The sequence below is a fragment of the Pongo pygmaeus genome, chromosome 13 (genome assembly GCF_028885625.2).
Source record: "Pongo pygmaeus isolate AG05252 chromosome 13, NHGRI_mPonPyg2-v2.0_pri, whole genome shotgun sequence".
Classification (NCBI taxonomy): domain Eukaryota; kingdom Metazoa; phylum Chordata; class Mammalia; order Primates; family Hominidae; genus Pongo; species Pongo pygmaeus.
In genome coordinates this window covers 86937403-86963904 of record NC_072386.2, presented here as the reverse complement: position 1 = coordinate 86963904, position 26502 = coordinate 86937403, and the positions used below count along the sequence as shown (strand labels likewise).

General features: G+C 48.4%; 2 protein-coding genes across 14 annotated transcripts in view; one reads left to right on the top strand and one right to left on the bottom strand.

The window, feature by feature from the left end:
- The window catches only part of CDC14B (cell division cycle 14B), a 130586-nt gene extending 108674 nt beyond the window's left edge, over positions 1-21912 (top strand). For 4 of the 13 annotated variants that reach the window (XM_054502910.2, XM_063649727.1, XM_054502913.2 and 1 more), the window contains exons 13-14: positions 4345-4461; positions 10341-14031. In XM_054502910.2, the coding sequence (XP_054358885.1) occupies positions 4345-4461; positions 10341-10377 (154 nt within the window). In that variant the 3' untranslated portion in view covers positions 10378-14031. Of the gene's footprint in view, positions 1-1921; positions 2578-4344; positions 4462-9552; positions 14032-19130 lie in introns of those variants that run through there. The other 9 variants (XM_054502914.2, XM_063649722.1, XM_063649731.1 and 6 more) reach the window with 6 other exon arrangements.
- Positions 21913-23969: 2057 nt separating this feature from the next.
- Positions 23970-26502, bottom strand: part of HABP4 (hyaluronan binding protein 4) — a 41969-nt gene continuing 39436 nt past the window's right edge. Inside the window, exon 8 of the mRNA XM_054502915.2 lies at positions 23970-25489. Coding sequence (XP_054358890.1) covers positions 25433-25489 — 57 coding nt within the window. The 3' untranslated portion in view covers positions 23970-25432. The remainder of the gene's footprint in view (positions 25490-26502) is intronic.

The following is a 26502-nucleotide window of genomic DNA, read 5'->3' as shown; positions in this document are numbered from 1 at the left end:
TATATCTAGACCCAAGCAGAGTATTCAGTTCAGCCTGACTAATTATTTGGAATTTTCAGAAGCAAAAAGCTTGTGACAGTTACAGTGGTGTTAATCAGTATCATCTTTATAGCACCCCCATGTCTTTCTCTCAAAAGGGTTTTATTTGTAAGGCGGTGACTCCTGAGCTCCACCATCCTCTGTCATCACCACCCACCTCTGCTGGCAGTGGACGCAGGTGGCATGGCATCGTCTGATAAATTGTTTCCAGTGAAAAGCTCTTGTTATGCGGCATGCTTGGAGAATTAGGCCATAACAACACTTCAGGCTTCTGAGTCAGACTCTGAGATAGTGGGAAAGTCTTCTCTGGAGCCTGCAGGGCCTCAGGGTCACCTTTGTGCACGCTCTTGTGGTGTCCAGAGTGGACAGCCAGTATACATAGTGCATAGTTGCCCTGATGGATTTTTTTCTTAGAATTGGACGTTTATGTTCGAGACCTGGCTTTTTAGTGTTTGGCTTTGCCTTGTTCCTTGGGTTGCAGATTTTACTATATCTGAATATAGTACCCAGAGTACCGAGGCTCCAAGGATGCTGCAGAGAAGTAGGTGAACTAGAGTATAGGCAAGAGGTAGGTAGGACGGAGGATTTTGTCAGGGGAGATGGGAAGGAAGAAAATACATCTGCTGCGCACTGCTCTGCAAAGCCATGCTTGGCCTGGGTTGGAAGGCAGAAGGCCGCGAGTGCCCGGGTTCCCTGTGACAGAGGCAACACATCACCCTCTGGTGCCTGTCAGGTGGTGTGCACTGTCACTCATGATAGCTCAGTGGAGTTCTCCCCCAACCCGGACTTCATCAGTGCATAACCTGCAGTTAGGATAAATACCGTGTTATCAGTGCAAATAACTGGAATCTTCCCTGGTATGATAAATACACTCAAGTTCTATCATTCTCTTGGTTTTAAAGTTCCACAGAAATTACTAGCTATTTAATATTATTATTATATTAGTTCACTTTAATTTACACTAATTTTATAGAGAAATAAATACTTTTAAAAAGATGTTTTCCAGCAGCCTGAGAATGACTGCAGGATTTAGCAATAGTGTCTTGTTTTGAATGGCATTTAAACACTTCAGTCATAGTTTTAATTTGAGAAATCAGGATTCAGATTTCCTAAGCAGGCAGTGTATCAGCTCTTATTTTTTTCTCAGATTAATTATTTTGCAGTGTGATTGTTGTCTGTGCTTTTGGCCAACCGTGGCCTCAAATTATTTGAGAATTAGGTGTTGTATTTCAAAAAAAAAGCCAACAGGAGTCTTGTTTTCTCCGTGTGTAAGGGAGTGGCCGAGGGGAGCGGATGAGAACAGTGGCAGCACGAGTGCCCTGGCCTGGGCTTCAGAAGTAGCAGTGAAGCAGCAGCAGTTTGTTTTGTTTGGTTTGGTTTTATGCAAAATTCTATATTCAAATTCTTAGCAGAGATGAATAAATATTTCCCTTTCACTTTATATAAACAAATAATTTTTAGGGATGGGCAGACTGGCTCATGCCTATAAATCCCAACACTTTGGAAGGTCGAGGCAAGAGAATCACTGAGGCCAGAATTTTGAGAATAGCCTGGGCAACATAGCGAGACCCCATCTCTACAAAATAAAAAATGAAAAAATTAGCTGGGTGTGGTGGCATGTACCTGTGGTCCCAACTACTCTGGAGGCTGAGGTAGGAGGATCAATTGAGCCTAGGATTTGAGGCTGCTATGATTGCGCCACTGCACTCCAGCCTGGGCAACAGAGTGAGACCCTGTCTCTTAAAAAAAAAAAAAGAAAAAAAAGAATTTAAAAAGAATTCTTTGTTTTTAGAAGTAGAATTCACAAGCCAGGGTAATAGTTGCCTTTAATCATACAATTAAGTTGCATATACACTCTTCTTTTTTTTTTTTTTAAATACAGAGTCTCTATCACCCGGCTGGAGATCGGTGACACAAACATGGCTCACTGCAGTCTTGACCTCCCAGGCTCAAGTGATCCTCCTACCTCAACCTCCCAAGTAGCTGGAACCAAGGCACGCCCCACAACGCCCAGCTAATTATTATTATTATTTTATAGAGAGGACATCTCACTATATTTTAGAATTTGGGCTTCTTAATGGTGTCTTGTTTCATGACTGAAAATCTGAGAAGCTACTTTTACTTTTGGGCACAAAGATTTGTTTGGCTGGTGGATTTCTTTGGTGTGGGAATTGCTTAAAATGCCCAGGCTGGTCTCAAACTTTTGGCCTCAAGTGATCCTCCTGCCTTGGTCTCCCAAAGTGCTGGAATTACAGGTGTAAGCCACCGCACCCACCTCCTTTTTCTATTTTGTTAGAACATTCAACATATCAGATGATCACACTCTAGGAGAATTTCTGAACCAAACATTGGCTGATTTATCCAGGATTCATGTCCCTCTGTGAGACAGAAAGCTAGTTTCATGGGGCCCTCTGAAATCCTGCATGAGTAAAGTGAAATAGTGGGGAAAGCTGCCCCTCCCCTTCTCCCCAGAAGGCTTGGGACCACTGGCCCAGACAAGCTCCAGGTTATGCTGTGGTTGCTTTTTTTTTTTTTGAGATGGAGTCTCGCTCTTTGGCCCAGGCTGGAGTGCAGTGGCACGATCTCGGCTCACTACAACCTCTGCCGCCCGGGTTCAAGCAGTTCTCCTGCCTCAGCCACCTGAGTAGCTGGGATTATAGGCACCTGCCACCACACCCAGCTAATTTTTGTATTTTTAGTAGAGACGGGGTTTCACCATCTTGGCCAGGCTGCTCTTGAACTCCTGACCTCGTGATCCAACTGCCTCGGCCTCTCAAAGTGCTGGGATTACAGGTGTGAGCCACCGCGCCCAGCCTCTTGTTGCTTTTTTAGTGATGAGACGTTTAGCATTTTACTAAATGTTGGATATGCTTTGGTTTGGGTCATGCTAAAGTTGTAGAAATTTATTAATTGTAGCCTATTTTAAGGCCCTGTCTTTGGTATATTAGCCAGCATGGTGGTAGCTGAGGCCCGTGAGGTGGGATGCTCACTAATTGTAATGGTTCAACTTTTTACTCTTTTGAGCTGGGTTCTCATAAGTTATTATTGGCTTTCTCACCTTTATGTTTGAATAGGAGAGAAGAAAGCTTGTTAAGTCAGTGTTTTTCAGAGAATTAAAAGTTGATATCTATAAATGTGTGTATATGTGTTTAGTTTGTCATTGATTATCTCTTGAAGAAAAGAATTGCATATGGGCCGGGTGTGGTGGCTCACACCTATAATCCCAGCACTTTGGGAGGCTGAGGTGGGCGGATCACCTGAGATCAGGAGTTCGAGACCAGCTTGGCCAACATGGCAAAGCCTCATTTCTACTAAAAATACAAAAATTAGCCAGGTGAGGTGGTGGGCGCCTGTGGTCCCAGCTACTCAGGAGGCTGAGGCAGGAGGATTGCTTGAACTTGGGAGGCAGAGGTTGCAGTGAGTCGAGATCACGCCACTGCACTCCAGCCTGGGCGACAAAGCAAGACTCCATCTCAAAAAAAAAAAAAAGAATTGCATATAAAATCTTTTGATGTCTTCTGCTGTTTTCCCTATGACAATTTAAAGAGGAAATAAAAAAAAAAAAAAAACAAAGGACCATCTGCCTCTTAAAGGACATTCCGTGTGGCCTTTATCTCAGGATGTTCTTTTCTGATTCATCGTGTACTTCCTCCTGGGCAGCCTACTCTCATACGCACCAGTTTCTCAAGCTTTTTAGAGTTTAATTAAGGCAAGCTTTACAAAATTTAAGTGTTTTCACTTTCATTTTAGTGGCACTTGGAGATTAAGTGTTATAATCCAGGCAAAACTCATATTTTGCTTAAACACTTTCTAAAATTTTGAAATGTTATATAAAATTAGTATTGATTTAGTGGATTATTACCCATACTTACAGCTTTGAAGAGTGAATATTGTATAGTTATTTCCTAAATTTATGTTCCTATTCTTTAGAATTTGAGCTTCTTAATGGTGTCTTGTTTCATGACTGAAAGTCTGAGAAGCTACTTTTACTTTTGTTGGGCACAAAGATTTCTTTGGCTGGTGGATTTCTTTGGTGTGGGAATTGCTTAAAATGCCAAGTCATTCGCCTTCCAGGAGCAAAGCCCTCTGGTTGTCTTTGTGTAACCTTCAAAGAGAAACGAGATGCTTCATTTTAAAAGGCCTTGATGTGAAAATGTGTTTCAGATTTTTTTGGTAAATGTGTTGATGGAAAATCCTGTCAATTCTCAAGATAATTTGCACTAAAGTGCAAAAATACTTTCCTCTGTCAAGTATTTGCAAATGGTTTCAGTGAACATAATCTTATTTTTTTCCAACTATTTTCAGAGTAATTCTTCAATCCAGTGTTCAGAGCTGTAAAACATCTGAACCTAACATTTCTGGCAGTGCAGGCATTACTAAAAGAACCACCAGATCTGCTTCAAGGAAAAGCAGTGTTAAAAGGTGAGAAAAGAATCCTACTCTTCTGAAAAGGGGTTGCAAGCGTTTGTTTTCCAGTTTAATATTTGGACCCTACCTCTGGAGATTGACATGAAATTAGGAGAAAGTAGAGTCTCTGTGATGGGAAATTCATCAAATGTGTATTCCTTGTTCATTATCTAAGAAAATCTGGACCATTTTAATGTAGGCTTTTGTTTTGTTTTTTAGAAGTAATTCTCAACACTGGAAGTATGGTCTCTGGGTCATGATATGGGAAAGTTTTAAATTAAGAATTTCCAAAGCTGGCTGTCAGGACTTGGAGGACATTTTTCTAGGTGTATATCAGATACAGCATCATTGCTGGACAATTAGCTGCAAATGAATGTGATGGTAGAAATGAGATAACTAGAGAGTTTGAGGATCCTTCTCTACCTAGTGACTCTTTGTCCTCTTGGCCACAGCCCACACCCGAGGCACTAGTTGTTTCACTGTCATCACTGTCTTCAGTAAGTGTAGGCAGAATTTCACAAGGAAACCAATGTGTTTTGTGGCCACGTCGGTGACTCTGTTGTCTTTGGATATTTCTCATGAAGTGGACATGTCATTTTTAAAGTATTCTAAAAACAGATCCCATTTGAAGAGAGAATAAATAGCCCAGGAGTGGAAGTGGGGATAGATGGCTCAGGAGTAGAAGGGGGCACCTTTTCATCGTTGCCTGGTGTTGGCAGCCCATGCAGTCCTGTTTTTGTCCTTCTGGTAAAAACGATCTCTTCTAATAGACATGAGCGACCTGAAGATAATCAGAACCAGACTTTAAAATGTCCTGCACGTGTGCCCTGCTTCTTTTCAGCTTCTCTGCTGTGTATATCTGAGGCTTTGGGCCTATGGGCCTTATCAGTGTGAAATTAGTCCCCAGTGCAAAGCAGCCAGTCTCCCGAGAGACCTTGGCAGAGCTGGGAGCTCTGTGTGCTTTGCCTTTTGAAGACTCGTTCAGCTCTGCCGTGTCTCCTCTTCACTGTTTGTTTTGTACAACCTTACTGCACACCTAACACTCGCATGGGGACACAGCAGTGCCCCGGCATGAGGATTGGAGGACTGTCAGGCACTGACTCATGATTCCAGGATTTAAAATTTTTCATTAGAAATGTACCAAATATTCCTATTTCTTTACTGTTTGATTCTTCTTGAGAAGAATATTAGAGAAATACTGACCAAAGGTCAAAGATTTAGGTACATTGGAACAATAGCAGAGTGTTATTTATAACAGTGAGAAACAGGAAATGGGCTCAAGATTGTTACATTATGCCAAATGAATTGGGAGTCATACAGTTTAGTACACGAAGCAGTAAGTGAAAAGAGCCACACATAACAATTCTGAAGTATGGGCTGGGCGCGGTGGCTCGCGCCTATAATCCCAGCACTTTGGGAGGCCAAGGCGGGTGGACCACTTGAGGTCAGGAGTTTGAGACCAGCCTGGCCAACATAGTGAAACCCCGTCTCTACTAAAAAGACAAAAATTAGCCAGGTGTGGTGGCAGGCACCTGTGGTCCCAGCTACACGGGAGGCTGAGGCAGGAGAATCGCTTAAACATGGGAGGCGGAGGTTGCAGTGAGTCACGATCGCACCACTGTACTCCAGCCTGGGTGACAGAGCGAGACTCTGTCTCAAAAAAGAAAAAAAAAAATTCTGAAGTATGACTCTAATTTTGTAAGTGTAAGTATACTATATATGTATAGAAATATAGAGATGTGTAAATATTTATATACCTACAATACATCTGTATTTATAGATGAGTAAGTTTCTATATATGCATAGAAATAAGACAAAGGAAAAATATGCTATGATACTAATAAAAGTTCTGGTTGGTGGGACAGTTGGGGTTTTTTTTTCTTTTTTATCATCTTATTTTCCAATTTTTCTACAATAAATGAAGGGAAATGGGAGTGTTTTAACTGACACTTTTTGGTGAGCCAAACTATTAAAAATTCAGGCCGGGCGCGGTGGCTCATGCATGTAATCCCAGGACTTTGGGAGGCCGAGGCAGGTAGATTATGAGGTCAGGAGTTCAAGACCAGCCTGGCCAAGATGGTGAAACTGTGTCTCTACTAAAAAATACAAAAATTAGCTGGGCGCAGTGGCGGGTGCCTGTAATCCCAGCTATTTGGGAGGCTGAGGCTGGAGAATCACTTGAACTTTGGAGGCGGAGGTTGCAGTGAGCTGAGATTGCGCCATTGCACTCTAGCCTGGGCAACAGAGCAAGACTCTGTCTCAAAGAAAAAAAAATCAAATAAAAAGCCTGTTGTTGATGACAGTTAATTGTTAATTTTGACATGTCTTGAAGGGGCATATTCTTTTTAGGTATGAGTGCTCAGGCTTTTTTTTTTTTTTTTTTTTTTTTTCCTTTGACATGGAGTTGCCCAGGCTGGAGAGCAGTAGTGTTTTCTCGGCTCACTGCAAACTTTGTCTTCCAGGTTCAAACCATTCTCCTGCCTCATCCTCCCAAGTAGCTGGGATTACTACTTGTGGGTGGCATGTGCCACCACACCTGGCTAATTTTTGTATTTTTAGTAGAGACGGGGTTTCACCATTTTGGCCAGGCTGATCTCGAACTCCTGACCTCAAGTGATCCACCTGCCTCAGCCTCCCAAAGTGCTGGGATTACAGACGTGAGCCATGGCGCCCAGCTGCTCAGGCTTTTATTACAGCGTAGTGTGTCTTGCACATTTAATTCTGCTGTTTGCTTTTTTAGATTATGCTTTTTAGGTTACAGAAGAGTAGAGTCCGGGAGCCTGGCTGGCACTTGCCAGGTCATACTTTCTTCCTTTGAGGAAGGAAGGGCTGGCCTTGCCTCTGTTTTTCTATCTAGGTCTCATTGCGTTTTCATGTCACTCTAGTGACCTGAACTCCTGCCTCTCTGGAGAAGTGGTTCCTGGTTGCAGCAAGCATCTGCCTCAGGTTCCTGGCGGGGATGCTTTGAGGGTGCTAAGGTAGATTTCAGAGTCAGTAATCTGGACTGAATGTTGAAATGACCCAAAGCAGCTTCCAGGAATTTGGGATAGTTCTGAAAACCAAAAAGACTTCTTTTAAATTCCAAAATGGACTTTCAGAGATGATGTGGAGAGCAAAAAGAGTCTAACAGTGAGGATTAACTGGGGCTCACAGTTTATTTCCCCACCTTCCTCTAAGTGGGTTCTTTCTTTGTGCCTCTTTTGGGGCTTTGTCCTGTGCTCACATCACCCTACCTGTTATCCACCTACAGCTTACAAAAGAAAGGCAAATTATGTATAGTTTTTAAGAATTGGAGTTAGCCAAGCTGTAGCCTGGAGCTTTTATCCTACTGAATATTATTCATAATATTCTACTAAATAGTATTCATTTCTGTTTGGAGGGTAATGAGGGAATTAGTATATTGTTGCATGGTCTGATTCTGGGCAAAATAGTATGAGCTAAGATTGCTGAGTAAATTTAAAGTATTGAGTTGAAATCTTTATACAGAAGTAGAAAAAAAAAATAGAGCACCCTTTTGGGGTCCTTTCATCCCCACCTGCAAGGCACTAGAGTTGCCAGTTCCTACTGGTTTGTCTTCATCTCTGCGGCACATAGGAACTTGACCTTCCATTTTCATGTTCCTTGGCATCCAGGATGAAGACTCCACCCAAACTCACTTTGTGCTTAATTGGTGCTTTTGATTTTTGGGTTTACTGAGAGGCTCTTCAACTTTGGAGAACTTTTTCAAAAACGTCAAAAGAGCAATTACTTGGGGCAGCTGAAAAAATAGGAGTGATGTCTTAACTATTTGTCTTTGGGAAAAGGTGCCACTGTTTCTCACAGAAGATGACTATCCCCTCGTGTATCCATTTGAAGCTGTGGCACATCGAAACCTAAATCTCATGTGGCCACAGGTCTGGGACAGCGGCCAGGCAGCCTATGTGGCCCTCAGTCCTGCCAGGGCTCTGTGTGGCACCTTCTCATTCCCTTCCCCGAGTCTGGAGAGGGAGGTGAGTGGGCTTCTCCACCTCCCACTTCCTGTTAGAGCTATAAATCCATGCTAACCTTTCTCTTTTAAGAATTAATAAATCCAGTGAATAATTGGCTCCGTTGAATTGGCCTGTTTTCAGTGTTCTCACATGACCTCTCTGAAGAGCTCTCTTAGAAGTCTTGGAAATTTCATCATGCTCCGAGTGAGAGCCTGCAGCCACCTCATTTGCTCGCATTCACTCACGTCTTCACGCAGCCCTTCCACTGGTGCGTGTTTGTTAGCTTATGCTGTGTCTTTTGGGCAGGCTCTTCTTTTTTTAAAATGATAACTTCATTCATTTTCTAAGAAACTGTCATGTACAAGTTACTTTAATTCTGAGTTGTATCACTAGGAACCATCACTTTCTGCTGCAGCTGCCAAACCAAACCTAAGGTCCGGGGCTCTGGGGTGCTTTGTACCTAATTCTTCATATTGCGGGGGTTGAGGAGAGAAATGCTCAGGTTCTTTCCTTAGCCTCTTTTTTTTTTTTTTAAATGAGACAGAGTCTCACTCTGTTGCCCAGGCTGGAGTGCTGTGGTGCGATCTTGGCTCACTACAACCTCCACATCCCGGGTTGAAGCAATTCTTCTGCCTCAGCCTCCTGCATAGCTGGGAATACAGGCGTGCATCACCACACCTGGCTAAAAATTTTCTTCTGTATTTTTAGTAGAGATGAGGTTTCACCATGTTGGCCAGGCTGGTCTTGACTCCTAACCTCAGGTGATCTGCCTGCCTCGGCCTCTCAAAGTGCCGGGATTACAGGTGTGAGCCACCGCGCCCGGCCTCTTTCCTTAGCTTCTAAAACCACGAGTGTTTTCAGGAGCCCTTCAGTTGGGAGCAGCTGCATCTAGGACCTCTGACTTCTTCAGTGTTCTCGGGTGGCTTTGCCGGTGTCACACCTGCCACTGCCTCTTGACCCTCAGAGCCTCAGATCTGGGCGCCTGTTCCGTTGCCTCTGGGTGTTAATTTTTGGCTACTGCCATTATCTCCAAAGTCCATCAGGAGAGGAGTCCCAGAAGGTTGTCTCCAAATGTTTCTTTGTAAAATGCTGTTTCTCTCCAGTGTTTTAAAATATTAATGATCCTTTGAAATTCCAGATATTTTCCCACTTGTCTCACTAGCTGACCTGGATCTTTGACTCAGTGCTCTGTTGGGATCTCTGAAAACGAAATGATCGAGTCAAATGCTCCTCCTTGAAGAGCGCAGCAGCAGCATCGGACGAGGAGCCCTCCAGATTGGAAGTGGTTTTTCTGACTCTTATTTTGATTTTGTTTGCTTTCTGAAAGTTGTTACTGACCTGAAAGTGTAGCATCGTGAACTGGGGAAGGAGAGAAGAGAGGCAGGATGAGAATCGTGGAGTGCGGAGGCAGGTAGCCCGTGGGGTGCCTCCTGTGCTCGGTGGAGCTGGAAGCCACTTAGGTGCCAGAGCTTTTTCTGTGACCAAATTCTGGCTTTTGAAATAACCCAGTAACAGTTCTCTATCTTTTCATTCTGCCCGCTCCTCCCACAGCCTGGTCCCTCAGAGGAAAGGAAGGACAAGGAGTGCTTTGCAGCACGTGCCCCTGGCGGCGTCATGGTACTTTCCTGGCCCTGCTGCCCCTGCCCGTCCATCTTTTATGATTTTTATTTACTTGTATTGGTTTTTTTAAATTTCTATTTTTTGCAGAACTGAGCCTTTTTCTGCCCTGCCTTTCTCCTGTTTGTCTTTCCTTTGTGGTTGATATTGTGTTGTCTTCTCCAAAGTATTTGTCATTAGAAACTTACAGCAAGCGTATACTTTTTAGCATGTCAGTATTTTTATTATGTTGCCCTCCTTGTCTTTGATAACTGCCTGTGGACGCTGTGTAAACTTTCTGGTAAAAATCCTTTTTTTTTCCCCCTGTAGTCTCTCCATTTCAAGGACTAAAACAGTCTTGCGTTAAGTAAAAACCTGTGACCAGAGCTCAAGGAAGACTCTAGGAACTGAAAACTGCAACAGAAATTAGCACAATTTGAAAACAAAACAAAATTGCAAAAGCCTTAGTTGCTTTTTCCACCTAAGAAGTTGATCAATGGAGAAAATGTCCACTGGAGTTTGAATAATGAACTTTGAGTTTGGGTGCAAGCAAATGACTCAGAGAAGGGCCCAGCTCTCAAGCTGAACGACAAACATGCTGTTGTAAATTTAGTCTCAGGTGTAAATACCCAAGCCCTCTGGTACCCAGGGAGCTGGCTGGTCTGTGGTGCATGTGTGTCCCTGTGATGGCAATCATTGTAGTTGCTGGCCTTCAGAAGAATTGAGGATCTGATGGAGGTTTTTTATGTATTTATTTTCTGTTCACCTTGTGACCCTGTGTCAAAATTTATAAAGATACAAAAGGCATTACTGAAATGGTACTTTCTGTAATTTGATACTATTTGGCTTAATCATCTTCACTTGACTATTTGTAATACTGTTGTAATGTTAACTCTGTTAAGTACCCAAGCTGCTTGTCTTCCACCAAAGAGTGCTTTATTAACAAGAATCTGTGAAAATCACATTTAAACACTGTTGCATGTTGTAAGACCAGGTGGTACCTTAGTAACCTAAAACTTGCAAGAGAATATTAGTGGTAGCTTTAGAAGACTCAGGAGGAGAAACTGACTTCAGAGTTGGAAGATGTTGCAAGTCGTTCATTTTTCTGTCCTTCAGGGACTGAAGAACTGGGAGGCTGCCCATTGTTTGGTTGCCAGTCATACAAATTAAAATCATATTTCCTTCCATGCATGGAAGAAACACACTATTGGGTTTTCCCCTGGAAACAGCAATCCCAAATAATGTCGGCTTACAAAAAAAAAAGTTACCGCTTTTTTAGAGTCCTTCTCTGTAACATTGGATTTTTTTTTTCCCTTATGAGATCCGCCTAAGGCCATTGACGTGGCCTGCGATCTCAGTGACAATGATCTGCTTCTGGATCTCACTGTTGCCTTTGGTTAGGGAACACAACTAGTAACTCTGCAGAGTGCCTTCTCCCGCAGCCCTACTGGAACACAGCAGAGTCTGTGCCATGAAGCAATTACAGAAACAGAATTGATTTGCTGCTAAAAAAAAAAAAAAAAAAAAAAAATGGGGCCCGAAATAAAAGAATATATAGTACTCACCTCAGTTCCTTCCGTAAGAAGTGGGTGGTTTAATGATTGTTAAGCCATTTTTGCCTGTGCCGGGAGCATGGAGGGCTGAGATGTCGACAGGCAGTGGGAAACAAATGCCCTCCTAAGCCACAAGGCGTGCGCCAGATCAGTAGGCAACTCCATTTTAAGAAGCTGCCTTTTTCACAAAACTGCAAGAAATAAAAGCGGTTGGAATAAACAAGTTAAAAGTCTTTAATGCAAAAAGTAATTGAAAGGCAGTGCCTCCATTTTGGTGTACTTTCTTGGAAGAAAGTATGAAATTGACCGGCATCATGAGAGACGGAAGATGCCGTGTTCTCAGCCAAACAAGCAACTCTTTCCCCACCAGGCACTGTCGGGTGGGGTCAGGCCAGCTTTTAAACACTGGGGACTGGATCACAGAAAAACAGTGGTTTTCTGTCCCTGGAAATAAATAGGCACAAAGACCCACTTGGCTGTGGGCAGACCACTCTTCAATAAGATTTGGGTGGGAGGAGGAACATTCCTTTTGCTATTTTGAGCTGAGACAATATAAATATTCAAACTGTGCCATGCATAAAGCATTGAATTCTCAGGGCACCTCTTCTTCCCCTTACCCCTTTTAAGGCCATCCCCTCCATCAATAATAATCCAGGTAGTTGTGAAAATCGTGCTTCCATCTGATCCCTTCTTAGTTTGGCTTTTCATCCCATCAGAACAAGTAAATGTAGGCGCCACAGCTCTTGTGAGTACCGTCTCCCTCATGGTGAACGAGCCTCCTGGTGTTTCATCCAAGAAAAGAAAGGATGTCAGTGGAACCACAGTCCTTTTTCATTTTATAAACTGCCTCTTCATGTTGCCTGCTCAAGTTTCCACCTAGAATTGCTGTCACTATGGCTCTTTCTAAAAATCTTTCTATTTAACTGGTTCACTGAAGTTAGTCATAGAAAACTTGTGATTTGGTGAAGAGGCACTCCTTGTAATAACCAAATGACTTGGGATGGTGTGCATAGCAACAGTGTTACACTTATGAGGACTGTCTCTAGAATCCAGGAAGTCTCTGGGTCTGAGGGATGGAAAGTTCTTCCTGCTATGAATGAGAGTGGACTCTTCCCCTCACCCCCAACTGAAACCACAAACAACCAGAATCTTCTGGAATTCTGACTTAGAGTCGTTGTTATAGAAGACCTTGTTGCTATGGAACATGAAACTGTGTGTCAGATGGAGAGATCCCCTTAACCTAAGAGCCTTAAATAGCCCTGAAAGTACACCGGGACAGTTTGCAATGGAATTAAAATTGGAAGTGAATATTTTTAGGTGCCCTTGAAGCTTTCTGGGGACTCAAAATTATCAAGAGTTAGGGACAGTCCAGAGGAAGAGCATCTGCAAAACTGGATTCCTAGAAGTACAGACGAACGTAGCTTTTTGTAAAACTTGGTGGGGAGCAACACCTCGTGAGAGCAGAATGGCCTGGCATGGCCAGTGCTTCCCGGCAGCACGCGGCTCTGCCGGCCTCCAGAATTCCCCTGTTCTGAGCTTGATGCCCCTAGCCTGTCCCCTACCTACTTCCTCCCCTCCTCTCTAGCCCTCTCACAGGGGTGATTGCTACCTCTCTCTTTTCTCGGGCCTAGGCAAGTTTTAGAGGAGTTCCCAAGCATTGTTATGAGGCCAGTGTGCTCGAGGCCAGTGTGCTCGCTGGGCAGGATGGCCTGGGCTTGTGTATGGCCCGAGGGCTCTCCTGGGGCCTTCTCTTTTCCCAGTCACCCTTGGAGCCACAGGAGCAGTGCACTCATTGGATGTCTGTTCTTAACATAGCTTCTCTTTCTACATTAAAAAAAAATCATTATTGCATTTTGGAAAGCAGTGCTCATCAAAAGCAACTTTTAAAACCTATTTTATTGTTCCTTTAAATGTTCTCTCCTGCTGAAACTGCCCTGGAGAGGCTAGCTGCTGTTCTTCCATTTCCCCACATCAGGGTATTCTCCATGTCACTCAGTGGAGATGACTCCAGATGTGTTTAAAGACTGGACAATTCACCTATACTGTGTAGGAAATTACCTCCTTAATTACCTGGTAGAATTGTCAGCAGACATGTTCATCCGATGATAGTACTGCAGTTTTCTATTAATAATTTGCAGACTTTATCTAACCTGCACTCATGTACAGATTATTAAAAGTTTTAAAATGTAACTGATCAGTATTGATCAATCATTGTCTTGATTTTTTTTTACAGCGTATATTTCTAATCATATTTTTTAAAGCCAAGGGAACTGGTTGAATGAATGTTTATTTTCCTGAAGGTATTTTTAAGATAAAGCTTCCTAATGGCCTGTAAACTTTGCATATGTATGTAGTTTGATACATATTGTCACATTTGAAAATCTTGTGGGTTGTAACTGGTTTTATACAAAATATCGAATAGTGGAAATTGTACAATTACAATCACGTAATTAAAAGTATTAATCCAACAGCCTTTTTGTTTATTGCGTTACTTACCAAGCATTTTGAATTCTGGTAGGCAGTGGGTTAGAACATAAAGCAGAGGTAACCCGGAATCTGTATAAGTCTTCTAGGACAGCCATAATGGAATACCCCAGACTGGGTGGCTGACACAGAAGTTCATTTCCTCACAGTTCTGGAGGCTGCAAGTCCACGACCAAGCAGTGGGCGGGCTTGGTTTCTCCCAAGGCCTCTCTCCTGGGCTTGGAGGCGCTGCCTCCTCGCGGGGCCTCTCTTTGGTGCCTGCGTGGCCCTGGTGCCTCTCTTCCCCTCTACTCCCCTCTCAAGAGGACACCGGTCAGATTGGATTGGGGCCTACCCCGATGGCCTCATTTTAACTTCACCACCTCGTTAAAGGCCCCATGTCCACATAGAGCCACATCTCAAGGGGCTGGGGGTTAGGGCTTTAGTGTTTGAATCTGGAAGTTAGTCCAGCCCCCTTCTGTAGGGTAAGGTGGTGAGTGACAGGGGGCCCCTGCTGCCAGGCCATTCCTCACACCCCAGCACCAGCTCACACAACACAAAGTTTTGACTTTCTGGAGACCTCTAAAGATAGGACTTAAGTCAGTCAGGCCCTTGGGATCCTGCAGGGCATTTTGCCTGCCAATGTCGGGCGGCACTCGCCCCAGCACCCTCCCCAGCTTGTGGTCCAACCCTGGACGCCAGCCCCATGCTTTCCACCTGCCCTGCCTCTGGTGCCAGGCAGGACCCCAAGGGCCCAGTGTCCACACCTCACACACAGCTTACTGCTGAGACTCAAGACCCTGTGTTCTGTCGAGTTCTACCCAATTCCCCCAAGGAGCTGTGCTTGGATTCACACTGGGATACAAGTGTAAAAACAAGAGACCTGCCTTCTCGCCCCTCTCCCGACTCCCCACCACACATGACCCCCCAGAGTGTGTATTTGCAGACCCTGGCTCTGTGGGAGCTGCGGCCTCTCCCTGCCCTTCCATGGCTTCCCCTGAGGCCACGAGAGCTCTCTCCTGACCCACGAGAGCTCTCTCTCTCCTCACCTACCAGAGCTCTCTCTCTCCTCACCCACAAGAGCTCTCTCTCTCCTCACCCACGAGAGCTCTCTCTCTCCTCACCCACGAGAGCTCTCTCTCTCCTCACCCACGAGAGCTCTCTCTCTCCTCACCCACGAGAGCTGTCTCTCTCCTGACCCACCAGAGCTCTCTCTCTCCTCACCCACGAGAGCTCTCTCTCTCTCCTCACCCACGAGAGCTGTCTCTCTCCTGACCCACCAGAGCTGTCTCTCTCCTCACCCACCAGAGCTCTCTCTCTCCTCACCCACGAGAGCTCTCTCTCTCCTCACCCACGAGAGCTGTCTCTCTCCTGACCCACCAGAGCTGTCTCTCTCCTCACCCACCAGAGCTCTGTCTCTCCTCACCCACCAGAGCTGTCTCCTCACCCACCAGAGCTCTCTCTCTCCTCACTCACCAGAGCTCGCTCTCTCCTCACCCACCAGAGCTCTCTCTCTCCTCACCCACCAGAGCTCTCTCTCTCCTCACCCACCAGAGCTCTCTCTCTCCTCACCCACGAGAGCTCTCTCCTGACCCACGAGAGCTCTCTCTCCTGACCCACGAGAGCTCTCTCCTCACCCACGAGAGCTCTCTCTCTCCTCACCCACGAGAGCTCTCTCTCTCCTCACCCACCAGAGCTCTCTCTCTCCTCACCCACCAGAGCTCTCTCTCTCCTCACCCACCAGAGCTCTCTCTCTCCTCACCCACCAGAGCTCTCTCTCTCCTCACCCACGAGAGCTCTCTCTCTCCTCACCCACCAGAGCTCTCTCCTGACCCACGAGAGCTCTCGCTCCTGACCCACGAGAGCTCTCTCTCTCCTCACCCACGAGAGCTCTCTCTCTCCTCACCCACGAGAGCTCTCTCTCTCCTCACCCACCAGAGCTCTCTCTCTCCTCACCCACCAGAGCTCTCTCTCTCCTCACCCACCAGAGCTCTCTCTCTCCTCACCCACCAGAGCTGTCTGTCTCCTCACCCACCAGAGCGCTCTCTCTCCTCACCCACGAGAGCTCTCTCTCTCCTCACCCACCAGAGCTGTCTGTCTCCTCACCCACCAGAGCGCTCTCTCTCCTCACCCACGAGAGCTCTCTCCTCACCCACCAGAGCTCTCTCTCTCCTCACCCACCAGAGTTCTCTCTCTCCTCACCCACCAGAGCTCTCTCTCTCCTCACCCACCAGAGCTCTCTCTCTCCTCACCCACCAGAGCTCTCTCTCTCCTCACCCACCAGAGCTCTCTCTCTCCTCACCCATGAGGGCTCTCTCTCTCCTCACCCACGAGGGCTCTCTCTCTCCTGACCCACGAGGGCTCTCTCTCTCCTGACCCACGAGGGCTCTCTCTCTCCTGACCCACTAGAGCTCAGGCAGCTGGCGCCACCACGCAGCTCCGTGAAGTCCCTGAGTGCTGCGAAGGGGCCGGCTTGGAGGCATTGCTTGAGATGAAACCATGAGGCATGTCTGTTCCTCCCGGGAGGCTGGGCCTTCTAGGCCTGTGGCGGGGAGGCAGCAGGCTGTGGGGACCCCTGGTCCTTAGAGACTTGTCTCCTTCCCTGTCATCTAGAGCCACTCTGCCCAGGGCCCATCCACTATGTGCGGGATTTGCTCATCCCCTCTGCTTCCATTTCTTAAGTGAAATGGAAATGAAAAGAATCCCTACCTTAGCAGTTAGTATGAGAGTTAAAATAACACATGGAAAGTGCCTAAAACAGTATCGGGGCATATCTTTCAATTCACTACTTTGTCATATATTTTAGGTCATTTTCTCTAGATAATTGGGGAAAGAATGACTGATAGCAGATTACAGTCCCTTAGTTTCTGATATTTTTGGTACCTGCAGCATAATTTTATGCACAAGTAATGGTGTAAACATTTAAAAAGAGGTCACGTAAACTATTTTGCCTTGAAGTGGGGACCCACACGCTGAAGGTAAGTCTCGAGAGTGGCTGTTCAGAGGCAAGCTTGGGCCATGGGAGAGGAGCTGCAAGGGACCCTTCCCGCGGCCCCTCAGTGGACTGAAATGCAAGTTGCCGTGGAAAGTGCAAGTCCCACTGGGCGTATCCTGCCCCAGCTCCGCCACTTCTGTGGCCTTGGGGACCCTTGATCTGCTGGCCGAGCCTCACTTTGTTCAGTGGTACAATTGGACTAGTGAGTGCCTAGCGTTTGGTTTAACAGAAGGACATGGCCGTGCCTTAGCTGGGGGGAGTGTGACATCCACTTTGCTGTCTCCCCCTCCTGTGTGTCTAAGTGCAGCCATGGGTGCACTGGAAAGGAGCGTCTAGGCAGGAATTCTCCAAGAACACGAGCTTTAGCTCCTCTGTAGCACACCCTGACTAGCTGCCACGCTCTCCCGGTTGACCTCTTACTGTCAGAGCACCGCATCCGTGTTCTGCAGAAATTCTTCCTGGGAGGTGCTGGCTATTTCCTTAGGATAAATTCTTACAAAAGGGATTTCTGGGTCAAAAATTTGTAAGATGTTAAAGCTTTTGCTGTACGCTGTGTGAAAAAGCAGCTTGGTAGAATTGTTGAGAACTGCATTCTGGGCCCAGGCTGTTTGCAAACCTAAGTGCTGTCACTTAGCTTAGATTTGGGCTGAGTGACTTAGGCTCCCTAAACCCATTTCTTCTCTGAAATGGGGATGGCAGTATCCATCTTATAGGGCTGTGTGAGGATGAAATGAGTAGTTAATATTTTTCATAGCTGAGAACAAGCCTCTGGCACACGCTAAGAGCCATATATATTGTGCCTAGTAAAAAAAATAAAATTAATGCTGTCCAGGAGAAGTGTAAAAATGCACAGTCGCCGCTGCCCGCTCCTCTCCCGTTAGCAGCTGTTGTGACACTGGTGAGCTGCTCAGTTAATAGCAGGACGCTGGCCTCAGCGCCGTGGGTAGTGGGTCACGCTCACTATCCTGCTGTATGTCGTCCTAGCTTTAGCTTTTCCGCATTGATTTTGGGCATTTTGTCTTCGAAGCGGTTGGCGCAGCCTGCCCTTACGTCCTAGCCTCCCTGTGTCTATCCATTTACTGGGGGAGAAGTGGATCCCCCTGAGCAAAGCCTTCCGGATTCCTCCCCAGCGCCTCGGGGGTCCCTGGCCTGTGTGGGAGTGGGGGGCCTCCCGCCTCCGCCTCCCCGCGTCTAACCCCGCCTGACTCTTTGGCAGCAAGTCTGCATGGTTTTGACACGCTTCTGGACGACGCGTGCTCGGTTCACACCGAAATCCCCAGGTAAGGAGGCCCCGGCCCGGCCGCGGAGGCTCTACCGGGCCAAGTCTGTTTCTAAAGGGGGAGACGACTCGGCGTGGGAGGGCCACCGTGTGCTTTGTGCGTTGTGGGACTCGGGGAGGACAATGGTTTCTCCCGGCCCTGGGTGTGTTTCTCTGTGTTAAACAAGACGTCTTTTCAGGCGGGGCCGTTCTCCCTGGCGTGGGACTCCGGGGAATTCAGCGTGTCTGGCGTCCCGGCACTCGCCTACTCGGTGCCACCGGACGGTCCAGGCCCCCACGCGTTTCCCTGGCCCCGGGCTGTTGCTGCCCCCAGCTGGGAACGGCTCACTCGCTTCCAATGCCGCTTGTCCTGGGCAGTACACGAGACAGAGAAGCCGCCACGGTGCTCTCGGGCCGGCGGGCAGAGGAAGGAGCTGGAGGAAGGGGCTTCTCGGAGGGAGGGTGCGGGACGGGCTCCCCGGGAGCGGGTCCGCTGCGCCTCCTCCAGCGGGGACTTCAGGGTGGCCTGGGCGGTGGAGCCAGCGGGGTCCCCCGTGCCTGCGCCTGGATTGCGGGGTCAGCCGGGACCCAGCCGGAGGGAGACGCACGGAGCGCCCTGGCAGGACCGCGGTTGGCGTGTCCTCAAGTAGCCGCGCAGTGTCCACTCAGCGCTCACTGGCCAGGCTGGAGGGTGACGGCTGATGGCCGTTCTGGGCCCCAACCCAAGTTTGCCTTGCGTTGAGAGTTAGCGGCCCAGGAAACTAGTCCTTGCCGTCCACACAAACTCACGCCCTGAGACAGGCCCTGTGGTGGTGGTAAGTACAGCGTTGTCCATCTCCTCCCTTTTCCAGCGATGGTTGGCTGTCCCAGGCTGTCACCTTTCTAGACCGGCTTCTGATCTGGCTCGGGATCCACAAAGACTAGACCTGCGGGGAAGGTCTCTCCTGGACACGCCGGTTGCCCATGGCAAGTTCTCTCCAGGTGCAATTGAAGCCTCTCAGCAGGTGTGTCTGCCTCATTCTTCCACTGGGTATTGAGCCATCAGCCCAGGGCCTTCCTTTAGGTGGGCCTGGGCCTGACTGGGTTGGGAATGGCGGGGCTGACACCCGCCCTGGGATGGTAGCAGGCCCATTCCAGGCGCAGCAGGGCAGTGCTGCTGACGCTTTCTTAGGCTAGGAGCCCCTGTGAGATGATCTAATGGAAGCTGAGGCCCCTCCATCTCCCCAGAAAAGTTCGCACCAAATTTTTGAAGGCTGCATCGACGGGTCAACTTAGTGACTTGCTGGCTGTGGCCACACACCCCAGGCGTTCTGTTTGTACAGATGCTGTGTGGAGGGCACCTCCGGAGGTGTGCAGTGATGGCAGGGTCTATTCATCAATCAACAACACCCATGCAGCCTCACCCTGCCTGGGCCTGCCGGGGAGCCTCAGTAAAAATTCCCAGGGCATCTTTCTACCTTAATCACAGCAACCCGCTTCCCCAAGCATGTCCCTCATAGGCCACATGGCGTTTGCATTTCTCCTGCTTTCTTTCTATCCACCTTCCCTCTTCCTGAAAACTTCCCCAGCATCACCGCTGGCTCCAGCTCTATTCTCTCACCAGCAAAATATGCAAGTTGTGGTCAGTTCGCTTAGAACTTGTCTCGGATACTTGAAACGTTTTCCTCACTGTTGCTCTGACGCAAGACCAGTGGCCAGTATCCATGTGGGCCGCCAGTACAGTTGTGCAGGTTGTTCATCGCACAACTCCGGGGAGTGCCAGGCACACTGAAGTCAATGTGAGCCAAGTTCCTGGGCGAGGGGTGGGGGTGGGGGCCAGCATACATGGGTGCCCAGATAGGGCAGCCTTGCTGGAGGCACCCTCAGTCCCTTTGCAGGGTGGTGGTTCTTGAGGAGAAATGTCTTACCCTGCCTCAGTGTCTGAGAACATTTGAGACTCTCAGAAGCCTCCTGTGGGGTTTATGTACAAGTTGATGCCACATGACAGGCACTCCTTACCTTACAAATGGCTTTGAGCTCCCAAAGTTATGTAATGCAGCCCTCTGGGATTGGGCACAGTTTTGTAAAGAAACAGTGCTCAGGCCGGGCGCGGTGGCTCACGCCTGTAATCCCAGCACTTTGGGAGGCTGAGGCAGGTGGATCATGAGGTCAGGAGATGGAGCCCATCCTGGCTAACACGGTGAAACCCCGTCTCTACTAAAAATAGAAAAAATTAGCTGGGCATGGTGGCAGGCGCCTGTAGTCCCAGCTACTTGGGAGGCTGAGGCAGGAGAATGGCATGAACCCGGGAGACAGAGCTTGCAGTGAGCCGAGATCGCACCACTGCACTCCAGCCTGGGCAACAGAGCGAGACTCTGACAAAAAAGAAAGGGGGGAGAGGGGAGAAGGAAGGGAAGGAAAGGAAAGGAAGGAGAGGGGAGGGGAGGGAAGGGAAGAAGGGAAGGGAAGAAGGAGAGAAAGAAAAGGAAGGGAAAGAAAGGAAAGGAAAGGAAGAAAGAAAGAGAGTGCTCAGATGGTGGTGGTTCCGTGATTTTCTCCACAGAGGCCTGATTGGCCCAAGGCGTAGCTGTGAGGGGTGTGACAGCCTTCGCAATCTGGTTTGGGAAATTCCTGTCATCTAGGGTCCAAGGAAACTTTGTGGCCAGGCTGAGGCTTTCCAGGAGCAACAGGAGATGTGTAGAAAAGCTGGGCTGGGCAAAGCAGGCAGGAGCCACTAGGCCCTTAGGCCTAGGGAGCCAAGTTTTAGTCCCATCCGGTTTGCACAGAGAATACCTGAGCGTGGGCCCTCTGCACTGCTGCAGTGTGCAGTACCCTGCTAGGCACCATGGCCATCTCCACATGGCTCAGAGTGGCTGAGCACAGAGGCAAACACTCCGTGTCTCCTTTCATCCCCTGCTGAGGTACAGGCGTCCCTTTTCCTGTCCCCTCTCCTAACAGCTTTGCCCAAGGGACTAGTCCTTTCACTGGAAATTTCAGGAGTGTGTAGAAAGGATGTGGGGCTCAGGGACTGAATCTGGTTTCAGCTTCTACCTGCCCTAATAGTAGCCAGGCAGCAAGAAAGACAGCGTCCTTGCCTGACTGTAAAATGACAAGGCATGACAAGACAGGGCTCCCAGGCTCTCAAGCAAACGCTCTGCTCCTTCAGTAACCAGGCTCTGCCATACGTGCAGGGGGAAAGCGGGTAGGTGGAGGGGCATCCTTCGGACTTAAAGTCCGAAAGACTTCTTTGAAAAGGCAGCGCTGGCGTGGAGGGGAGCACCTGGGGGCAGCGAGTCCTGGGAGTGGGAATGAGGTGGTGATCAGCATGGTCCATGTGGCCAGGCTTTGGAGGAAAACGTGGTTACAAGGCAGTTCTACACTTTTTTTAAGAGATGAAGTTTTTCTCTGTCACCCAGGCTGGAGTGCAGTGGCATGATCATAGCTCACTGTAACCTCAAACTCCTGGGCTCAAGCCATCCTCCTGCCTCAGCCTCCTGCCTCAGCCTCCCAAGTAGCTATGACTACAGGTGTGTGCCACCCACCTAATTTTAAAATTTATTGTAGAGACATGGTCTTACTGTGTTGCTCAGGCTGGTCTTGAGCTCCTGGCCTCAAGCAATCCTCCCACCTCAGCCTCCCAAAGTATTACAGGCGTGGGCCACCATGCCCAGTCTAGTTTTGAACTTTTATCTGTATCTTATTTGATAATAAAAAGGTTTTAAAATATCCCTGCATTTTTCCTTCCTCATTCCCTTTTCCACACCTCATTCTCCATCCACAACACAGGCCCCTGTGGGACACAGCCAGGCCAAAGCCTCTCACGCCCGCAGCCCACCCCAGGTTGTCTGAAGCAGGCATGAGTGTCAGGAGGGTTCGGGGAAGGCTGTTCACATGGGCCATGGTCCTTGCAGAAGGCTGAGAGGAGACAGCAGCAGCCAAAGAAAATGAGCAAATCTGTCTTCTGTGTCTACAGCGGAGGCTGCCATGTGGAGAGGGCAGGCAGGCCCACTGCTGCTGAGAACAGGGCAGGCATGGGCAGCTCCGCTTCTGCCTTTCCCAGCTTCGGAGACGCAGGCTCAGCTGCTCCGAAGCACCTGCCAGCACTGCACAGTACAGTTTCAGAGGACAGCAATCTCCTTCCCGTGAAGCTCCAGTGTGCCAGAATGGCATGGACTTGTTGATCAACAGAAGGAAATGGTTTGAAGTCTGACCAGCACAAGGAAGGAGGCTGGCTGGCTCAGAGGGGCCCACCTTGCGTGGAATGAAAACGCCAAAGGCTCATGAGCAACATTAGGCTAGAGGGGTCTTGTTCAAAGCATCCAACTCTGACTTCGGAGGCATTCCCAGCCGGCAGCAGTGTGTCCAGCCCGCCTCTTCCAAGGCTGGTCTGACATGCAGCTTAAGCTTTCATCCCAAGTCGGGTACTGATCCCTCCCTCTCGGGCAGCACCTCCCTTTTAAATTTTTTTTTTCTTCCAAAGAGAGTCTTGCTCTTGTTGCCCAGGCTGGAGGGTAGTGGTGCGATCTCGGCTCACTGCAACCTCCATCTCCCAGGTTCAAGCGACTCTCCTGCCTCAGCCTCCTGAGTAGCTGGGATTATAGGCGTCTGCCACCACACCTGGCTCATTTCTATATTTTTAGTAGAGACAGGGTTTCACCATGTTGGCCAGGATGGTCTCGAACTCTTGACCTCAAGTGATCTGTCTGCCTTGGCCTCCCAAAGTGCTGGGATTACAGGCATGAGCCACCGCGCCCGGCCAAGCACCCCTATCTCTAGAGGATCTGGCGCCCCAGCCCAGTTACTGCAGGGCAGCTTTCCCCGCCTGGTGACAGGCTGTGCGCAGCAGCCCCAGGACCTCACCCTGAGCTGAGTCTTCAGGAGCTGCCCTGGCGGCACAACTCAGACACCCCTGAGGCCTAGCAGTCAACTCCTGGTTCAGACATGATCCAGTCCAACCTGGGCTTGGCTATAACCAACTCAATCTTGCTTGACCTCCACTTTTCAGGAGACTTGGGGACGACAGCCCTCTGGTTAATCTGCTTGAGTCTAAGTCGCCAGCCAGAAACGTGGTGCCCAGGTTGCCCTGCCTCAGGACATGTCCACACCCACGTCACAAGCACCTCTGAGAAGTCTGGCCGGGGCAGTGTGGTCCAAAAGGTCCTGCCGCCTCCGCATCTGACTGTCCCTACGGCATGCTGGTGACACCCCCCCTGCCCTTTGCTTCTGTCCTCCCTGGCTTCTCTGGGGCACTTGGGGCTATGTACAACCTGGCACGATCCAGAAAGGGTGCAAACAAAACGCCTACATCCAGGCACACGACCAAGTCAGCGAGAGCTAGCCCTGGTAAGCAAACATAGCCCATTACAGGTTCAGAACGTGCACCGGGTTCCCCAAAACTGTCTTCAACCACATGACTCATCAGCTCTATAGGATAGGAACTGTCAGTGTTTTTGCAACTGCAACATTAAACCAAGTGCTGTGGGCTTTTCAAGTATTATTCACAACACTAAAGGAAAGTTTCTTCAAAGGGCTCTCTGGCTAATCTTCAAAGCCGCGGTTAGGCAAAATGACAGTGTGACAGCTTCAAAGCCACTGAGTCATGACACAGCCCTGATGTTGTACCAGCTAGGTTCAGATTTCAGAAATCAGGGCACTTGCATCCATTGCCTTTTCCAGGAAAGGGAAGAAAACACTCAGTTGATAAACCTTAGTACTCAGATAATAATTTAATAAGAGACCAAAAGTAGGCTATCACCCAAAGCAAACATCCTTAACTGACCCTAACGTGTACGTGTTCAACTTTGATTATTCAACAAAATCATGACCGACTGCTGTGGCCTGGGAGTAACCAACGGACTGTTTTCTCTACAAAGTCAGGAGCGAATACCAACCTTTATTTGCACTTGGGTTCCAGTTCAAAGCCACCTTAGACAGTGTGGCAAAGTGGGAAAAGCACAGATCCTGGGACCAAGGTTCAGATTCCATCTCAAGTGAGCATATGAACTGTGTGACAACAGGCAGACAGTACCTCTGTGTCTATGAGAAAGCGGGGAGAGCAACACCCCAGCTTCTAGCAGCTCTACAGCTGCCTGGACCTGCAGGCCCTCCTAGGCCCACTTCCTCCCCAGCACAGTGTGTGTTCCCAGGCGTGTGTGGCTCTGGGTCCAGCTCTGTTCAGGGTGGGACTCCAGGTGAATTACTGAACCTCTGAGGTGTACCCCCAACCCAAACTTTCACCAAAAGCAATAAAGAGGAACTCCAGAACTGGAGCCAGGACTAAGTGAGAAAAACTGCTTATAAGTGCTTAATAAATACTAGTTATTTACAACTTTTGCCCGAGCCGAGGGCAGAGGCCTTTGTACACAGCTGCCAAACTCTTGACTCTAGTTCTGTGGAAGAAAAGGATGCGGTATTCGCTTTTGCCATGATCCCTTTCCATTTGATTGGCAGGTTAAATAACATGGGTTTTGAAGTCATATACTTAATATTTTTCCTAAAAACCACCCAAACACTAGATGTGTGTGTGCACACACACAGAAACCACGAGGTAGTTTAAATCACCATTAAAAATCAACGCTTTCTCTGATTCTGTGTCACAGAGTGGTGGCCAGTGGCTACACAATAGCGATTTTTAAATGACTGATTAAGTGAAAACCAGAACTCAAAATATTCCAGGAGAGTAGATAACATTTACAAGTAAACAGTAAGTGCAATTGTATTTTAATTTCTTGGTCTCTGAAAACTCAGCTGTGACTGCTTTCCATTAACAGTTCCAGCTCTATGTGTTTCCTCTAATGCTAAAGGCACAGCCTCCGGGAATCTACTGCTTCCTAAGAGTCTCCATGGAGTCTATTTTACAACCTCCTTTCCCTCCATGCTTCCGTGGAGGAGTCTATACTATCTCTATGTACACATTTTAAACATTATTCCTGTTCTTCATTTGAAATTCCTTCAATAAAAACACAGTCACCATTCTTCACCTTCTTGGGAAACGGCCTGCTCTCGAGCCTCTGGAGAAGCCCCTCTAACAGCCCAGCCCGAAAAACTGCAACAAATTTACACGACACGGGAAAAGCAATATCTATTGTTCTTAGAGTCTGACTCTTGGCCCAGCCGGAAAAGTCTCCCCACAGGTGTGCAGTGCAGCTCCGCGGTGCTAGGAAACAGGGCTCTTTCAAGATAGAGCAGGGAAGTCTTCCGGGTCATCCGGGTTGGGGGCAACATCTTGCATCTAAAGAAGAAAAGAAATACTTTGAAATCCACTGCCCCTTCATCCATTCCCAATATCCCAATGGGATAACAAGGGCCTGGCACCAACGCTGAGAGGCCTGCATTACAGGCAGGACCCACAGTGGGAAGGGGAGAGTCACAGGTCACTGCTAACCCAGGAAAGTACAGCTCCCCTCCCACGCAGGCCTCCAGCCTCCTCGAAAAAGGAGCTGCCTCCCTTCCTACATCCTGCAAGCTCTTACTGGGGGGTTCTGCATGGGCACGTCCTTTATCGAGTAAATAGAATGGTTACTGCGTGCCAGGCACTGGAGGAGCACAGACAGTGCCTATCCTCGGGGAGCTCACGGTGCTGGAGAAACTGACCATCAAGTCAGGAGCTTCACTAACACATCCTGGGAAGGAAGGGCCACAGGAGGGCCATCCAGTGCAATTTGGTGGCAAAGTGGACACCAAGGTCAGGCAAGGTTATGTGGGAAGAGAAGGTTCTCCCTGGGATGAACCTCAACGGATGAGCAAAGGGAACAAGGACTTGGACTGGGAAACAGTGTGACCTGATGGGGGCAGGGGCGGGCCCTAAGGGCGGTTCTGAGGTGGGGGGGTGCACAGGCTGTGGAGGTGGGGACAGATGCCAGTGAAGAGGTGGGTGGCACTGGATCTCAGAGCGGTTTCCCAACACACTCCCTGGAGTGCTGCAGGGGCCAGAGCTCCCCTATAGGAAAGGAATGAGGATGTGTTTCCTATCTCAGAATAGACCCTATTTCCAACCTGGCCCCAAATATACCCCTCCCTGCCCCCCCGCCCAAAAAATTGTATTTTTGCTCCTGCTTAAGCAAAAACAAACCATAGACACTGCTTCCAGGGGCTGCTCCCTAGAGCGAGGGAACCGGGCAGCAGGAAGAGCACTGCCAAGACCAACCACAGAGAAGGGGTCTGTGCCACGGGGCCTCAGGGCTGATTTCCAATGAATAACTGTCCATACCACATTAGGAAGCACCTACTACATGGCAGGCACTG